The sequence below is a fragment of the Teleopsis dalmanni genome, chromosome 1, assembly GCF_002237135.1.
Source record: "Teleopsis dalmanni isolate 2A chromosome 1, ASM223713v2, whole genome shotgun sequence".
Taxonomy (NCBI): domain Eukaryota; kingdom Metazoa; phylum Arthropoda; class Insecta; order Diptera; family Diopsidae; genus Teleopsis; species Teleopsis dalmanni.
Genome location: NC_051846.1, coordinates 77,894,736 through 77,901,506, shown reverse-complemented (window position 1 = coordinate 77,901,506; position 6,771 = coordinate 77,894,736). Strand labels below are relative to the sequence as shown.

The following is a 6,771-nucleotide window of genomic DNA, read 5'->3' as shown; positions in this document are numbered from 1 at the left end:
TAATACTAAATAGACCAATGTAAATACAAAATCTAGATTCTGTTACTTATTTTTTGCATTGTATATTTATAACAAAATGATTATAATAATTGAGTTGGTGTGCTGGGAAAAAATTACCTTTTAAATTCTGTTTGTCTAAAACCATTTTCTTTCGTTATTAAATTTTTTGAAATGCTTAGTCGAAGTGATCGAGGGAACCAGCAACAGAACAAAAAGCATAAATCTGCTACACACACAAAAAATAGCAAACACACGAGTTCAACATCCCATAGGTTTGTTACGTACATTTTTATAAAATATAATACGGATTGGCAATCAAAATGCAAATTTAATGCTTTTAAAGCCGAGTTGTGCAGATTGAACAAAATTTAAATATTTCAATAAACAATAAACTTTTAAGTTTCTCTCATTTTAAAATTCAATAAAAATATCAATTATTTTTTTCTAAATTAATTCCATTAACAATTATTTTCGATTAATTAATAAATTATTTTCACTTTCCAATAACAGCCCAGTTAAATCGTCAAAAGATAAACATCACAGCAAGGACAAGCATCATTCCTCATCGCACAAAGATCGTAGTCGCGATAAAGGTCATCACAGCAGCAGTAGCAAACGTTCCCGCGAGGATAGTCGAGATCATGGACATAAATCTAAAAAATCTCGTCATTAACAAAACCAACAGCTTAAAAAAAATTTTTTTTTATTCTCTTATTAATTAATACGTATAGTTTTTTACTTTTAAGTTATATTATCTTATGGATATTACGCCAATAGTACTTCTTTCATAAATCTCCACAACAATTGCATGAATGAGTTAAATTATATTTGTTTTTATTTAAGTAAAAACCCAAAAAAAAACAAAAACGGATTAACTTGTATTTAATTTAAAAGCCAATGTTAAGTTATCATACATAAATTTATATGTCAAAAACCGTAAAGCATATTGAGTAAAATAACTTTTTAATGTAAAACAATAACTTTTATTTAAACTAAATAGGCACATCAAAATATGTATATGGGTATTTTGAGAAAAATGTATGTATGTATTTAAGGGGACGGGTATGTATTTGGTTTATATATACATTTTGTATCATGTGAAAAATTTGGTTACAAATGTTGAATTTCATTATTTTGGGCAATTTCTTCTAATACCCTATATATCTCCCACAAAGAACAACGTATTCCCCGTGCAGCAAGAACTGCCCTAGCTCAATTATCTCCTTACGTATCGATTAATTGATGCATTAATCCGTTAATTTCCAATGTGTACCCTAACTGCAACTCTACTATTCATGATGTTATGAATAGTTATGAATATCCAATATGTTTTCCTGCCTCAACGCACATACAACCTTGAGTCCAATTGATTCTTGTACTCATTCCATAGAAGTGACCAGGTTTCCCTAATCCTGGTTGATTCCAACTTAAATTTCACAAATCCCAAATCATATCTATCCTTTCCCCTCTCACTACTTTTACCCTTCCACATTCGAACCCATATATGCGTCTTTGTAATTTCTTCCATTTTATTTTCTTTTTATATTCTTGCGGGTAAAACAATAACAATTATGTTGTGCTCTGGCATGCCCTGGTTTTTTTGAGATATTGTCCTTTAACATTGTATACTTTTTACAGTAATTTTAATATTGAATAAAACATAAATGCTCACCCCAAGGAACATGAAGCTCTTCAGGTTCTTTACCAATATTCACGAAAGTGTGAAGCTAATGCAGTTCTTGAAGATCTTGCGGTCATTTACAAGAAGGTACATGACGTTCTTTTCAAATGAGCAGAATACAGTAAAAATCGCTGAAATGGAACATCGTTAAAGTGTAACCTTATTACACATGAAACATCAACTTTTTATTTGAATTTTTCTTCTTTCATTTATTAAGCAATTAGAACTGCATTTTCTTATCATAAAATACCGTCAAGTGCCGTGTGATAGCATGGAAAGTTATCCGATGGCCTTCCATTGCAACTAACCAATCAACTGGGTCGCACGTTCAGTTTTTGTTTGTTTGAAAACAACTTTAAAGAACATTAAAACTTTAAATTATAATTATTAAAACATTAAAAATTATTATATATATATGTATATATATATATAATGAAATTGTAATATTTTCTTTCCGTTCGCTCTGATTTCTTTTGTTCTCTTTTTAAGTTCACACCAAGCAATTCTAAAGATGAAAATTACAAACCCTTTTTTGTATGTTTATGGACGTCTATGTTATTCCAAGTTAAACGGTGTGTTTCTATATCCACTTTAATTTGAAAGAAATAGTACGTTTTAATACTTTTTTCACATATTTTATTTTCTCGTCAATAATTAACAATTCAACAATTATATGTTTGATTTAAAACGTCATTGTATTTTATTATTGTAATTAATTTTCATAAGACTTTCATTTGTTACTAATAACGAAACCGATTTCTTATTGTCGTATTACTGTTTGAATTTCTATTAATTTTCACATCAAACATATTCCGTGTTTTGTTTATAGGAAAACGCATTTTATTTTTTAACCAAGTAGTAAAGGCGCGTTCATTATCTTGCATTTTACGCATTTCATCTTCAGTGGTTTTTAAAGTTTGTTCCACTGCGAGTCGTTGCTTTTGCACCAAACGTTTCTCCCGCTGTTGTAGTTGCTCGCGACTCAACCCATATTCGGAAAGACATCCCGTATATTTTGGTAGCTTCTCTTGTGCAGCATTCCGATATTCACAGCATATTTTATAATTTAATTTCAAATCAGTCACCTCTGGCGGGGTCATGTGCTTCTGTGTATTATTGCCATGGTTACGCATCGAAAATCTTTTACGAAAAGGTGAAAATTTTCGTATTTTATTTACTCTAGACTTCGTACATTCATCTAAATCATCAAGTGGCGTCTTATCGTAATCATCCGGTATGTAGGAAGCAACAATAATGGATAAATTATCATCATCATCATCGTCTTCATCGATTTCATTGGCAAAAGTATTGTCATCAAATTCATTATCAGTATCAATGCCTACTTCGGCTTCACCGTCGGACGAAAGTAAGTTAGTCAGACTCTTATTGTCTTCTTCATCGCAATCAAAAGTTGCTTGCTTCATAATGCGTCGATGCAGGGTGATAGGTGAATTATTTAAGGCCTCTTTCAATTCTTGTTCTATATCCATTACCACAATCTCTTCACAAATTTCTTCAAGTATATCTGGTTCATTTTCTGCAATTATTTCTGCTGAAATGTCGGTAGTTGATTCTGTAATTGTATCAGCCATTACCACAGCACCTAAATCAACATCCTCCTTTGGCAAATTTGTTTCATTATCATCTAATGTCTGCTGAACCGAGTCTAGCAATTCTGCATTTGTTTCCTCTATTATAGCGGGAAACTTCTCAACTTTTGCCAGATTAGAGTTGAAATCCTTTTCAGTTTCAAGATTAGCTAATGTTTCTGCTATACTAGCATTATTATCAGTTAGAGTTTCCGGTTCATAGTCTTCTAAATCCGGCGCAAATGTTACTTTACGATTTGCATTGCTTGTCTCACTGCTATTCCCATTATCCGTATCCGAATCAGCAAACAACTCCTTATTCGCTTCCTTAATTTTATCCACGATGTTGTATTCGTTGACAGGCTTTAAAACTTTAGACATTTTTTAATGTAATAATGTGTAAAAAAATAATTTAAAAAAAAGAACTAAGCAAATATGCACAGGTTACTTACAGTAGACTTCGCAATCCTCATCTGACTCGCCCTCGTGCTGCAACATCTCAGCCAAGCGTGTCCGACAGTCAAGCTGCGTGTAATTTTTGCTAAAAATATTTCAATATTCAAAATATAAACTCCATTCGGTTCGTCATGAATCATATATTTCAGATACCTTATTGACACAAAACACTGCACCGCTTTGTAACAATCACCGAAGTACTATCAACTCTTATGCACTCTCATATACCCAATAAATTTTCTTCCGTATATTTGAAATCAGTATGTGTATAAGGAGTAACGCTTTCTAATATATAATGCCAACAACTTTAACTTAGTTAATAGTAAATTTATAGGTTTTTATGTTATTTCCAAAGTTTAGATGCACGCTATACTGACAAGTTTTTTAATTTAACCCTTTAAACTGTTAAACCACTCTTAAACCTCCCTACACACAATAATTGAACAAATACAAACGAAACGAATCAATAAATAACCTTCTACCTCAAAATTTTGGAGCTTACATATATATATTAACTCAAGTATTATGTTGACTGTTATAGTTTTATTAATACAACTTAACATCGAGATATTGAAGTATCCATCAGTTGTTACCACAATTATGGTTTCCATGTAAAAGCATTGCTCTTTTGAAACACTCAAACGATTTATTGCACATTAGGCGAAATGTTCAAAAATAAATTAATGTCTGTCTGTCAAGCTCTTCTTAACTAGATAGAGTTTAATAGTAAAAGTTAAAGTAAAATAAAGTAGACCACAACATTGTTACAATAAATAAATTAGGATAGAAAAAAGAGAATAAAAGGTTTCAAGTAGTTCACAGCATTGTTACCATAACAGATCTTTTGTTCCACAAATAAGACCCCGAACAAACATTATGCATTTAAGGATAGGATATTTTCTATTAAAAGAAATATGCTCCGATCTTAGCAGAGCATAACGACCTTAACACCTATTTTACTGTTTAGTGAAATCCAATTTGTCTTTTGTTAAGAGTAAAGAGATAGTAGCAAAGTATTCCAAATTTGAACATATATTTAGTGTATCAAATAAGTTCTTAACTAAACACAAAGTAATTCATCTTCTTAGCGAAACATTTCTTTAATTGAAACATTTCTGAATACCGACGGGGTCTAAAGTTTCCGCTTTAATAACATTAACCTTGTAACAATGTATAACATAGAGCAGGACCAGAATATTGTCGCATAGAACACGGCAATACTCTATATAAGAGAAAAGGAGTATATTAAAATAATATTATAAACTTGTGATGATTGAATTTACAGAAATCATTAGTTTGTGTTTTTAAATTTATTTTTATACTCAACTGTAACTTTTGATATAGTTCTATTAACCAAGCATAAGACTACGTTCCCAATCAGCATTCCTTTAAAAAATATCTTTCTGTTTCTTTAAAGTATATACTTTATAGTCCTTCGCTATCAAGAGAGGATCTTTTTGACTATTCTACTGACGGTATTTACATCATATGTAACGTATATTTAAAATACAGTATAATGTATTTCATAATAATCATAATCATAATAATAATAATCATAATCGTAAGAGCCATTAGGTCATCAAATGTACTCTAAATTTATTTTACAATCATTTAGAAACTTATAATTTTGAATAACTTTATGTTTTTGTTCTACAATTCTACTCTAACACAACACTTTTTTAACATTCTAGACGTTTTGAATCGGTATCTTTAAAACAGGCCTTTGTTTTGACAGTACCTTCAATCCAGTCGACTATTGCTCCCTAGAACATCTTTTTGAAATAATATAACAAATAGTAGTAGCAAATATTGTCGACTTGTAACACAATACCTTATCTTGATGGATAACTTTCCTCTACCTATTAAGGAGTCATCAATAACGTTATATAATATAATATTACATACATGTAGAATTTATAATAGCATGTATATAGTATGTAGTATTATAATAGTATGTGTACATAATATTATACATTATATTATAGTATAAATATAATATATACATATATAGAATATTATAGGTATAGTATATACCATAGTATTTATATAATATTCTATTTTGATAATTTGTCAGCTTTCAAGGTAATTGATAAAAATAAATTACCATTTGGATCTCAAAATCGCTATTTTTTATCCATATCTTATCCTTTCCAAAGTTTTGTATATCATTACCCAATATTCATTAAAAATTATTATTATGGAGGACAGATTAATAAATCGTGAAGCATGCTTTTAAATTTTAAATATTCTATTAAAATAAGTAATATATAATACTATTAGAAATTGGCAAAGCAGAGATTCTACAGCAGAAAATCCCTATTATAAAGTTTATATTAACATTTTTTTCACAATTTGATCGACGTACTTGTATCCTTTTTATTCAAGAGGAAATTCTAACTTAATGAGAATTAAGAATTTAGTTTTATTTTGGAGATAGTTGCTTATTGTAGAAAACTAAATTCTTCATTTAAATAGAGAAATTTGTCAGAATTCATTTATTTATTTATTTATACTCAATAAAGCTGAGTGCTGGCATATACTAACAAATGGGAAGTCTGTAAAAAGATTACATCCTACAAAAAGAATCATCCTACATCTTTTGTGATCAATTAACTTGTGACTATTAACTTGTAACTCTTTATTTGTATTAGCCAACAGAAATAGTGGGCTTTAACAGCTCTGGACTCACTTGAATTTAGATAAATTTTGCAAAGCTAATATAGCTCTCATCTAATATATTATAATTATGCTCTATAATAAGTGATGCATAGATTGTTTCCTTTTATTGTAATTTTCTGGAATCATATTAGACTCAATTACACTGTAACCAACAGCAGACTGTCCTGGAAAAATTTGAAGAAACAGATTGTAAAGAGATAGAAAAATTCTTCGATGGTATTAAAATTGATTGATTGACTTAATAGTCGTATATTTTTAAAAGGGTTATAATCTATAAAATAACAAGTTAGTGAATATATTTTTTGCTTAGAATCTAACTCTCTTTATTCTGTAATCGTTAATATTTTGCATTACAAGTAACAAAAT

The 6,771-nt window shown here is 29.5% G+C and overlaps 2 protein-coding genes across 2 annotated transcripts in view; one reads left to right on the top strand and one right to left on the bottom strand.

Annotated features, from left to right (window-relative positions):
* The window catches only part of LOC119662169 (FACT complex subunit spt16), an 11,939-nt gene extending 11,059 nt beyond the window's left edge, over nucleotides 1–880 (top strand). Inside the window, exon 10 of the mRNA XM_038071748.1 lies at nucleotides 516–880. Within this exon, the coding sequence (XP_037927676.1) occupies nucleotides 516–673 (158 nt within the window). The 3' untranslated portion in view covers nucleotides 674–880. The remainder of the gene's footprint in view (nucleotides 1–515) is intronic.
* A 1,541-nt stretch (nucleotides 881–2,421) lies between these two features.
* On the bottom strand, nucleotides 2,422–6,456 carry LOC119685552. Its single transcript, XM_038099866.1, has 3 exons — nucleotides 6,416–6,456; nucleotides 3,723–3,811; nucleotides 2,422–3,641 (listed from the first exon to the last, which is right to left on the bottom strand). Exons 1-3 carry the CDS (start codon nucleotides 6,454–6,456, stop codon nucleotides 2,422–2,424), a joined length of 1,350 nt encoding a protein of 449 aa, XP_037955794.1.
* Between the last annotated feature and the right edge of the window lie 315 nt (nucleotides 6,457–6,771).

Coding starts and splice junctions, on each gene's coding strand:
- LOC119685552 (XM_038099866.1), bottom strand. CDS start 6,456: ATGAGAGCTATATTAGCTTTGCAAAATTTATCTAAATTCAA. Junction 3,812..6,415: donor CAAAATTTATCTAAATTCAA/GTGAGTCCAGAG, acceptor AAATATTTTTAG/CAAAAATTACACGCAGCTTG. Junction 3,642..3,722: donor TGAGGATTGCGAAGTCTACT/GTAAGTAACCTG, acceptor AAATGTCTAAAG/TTTTAAAGCCTGTCAACGAA.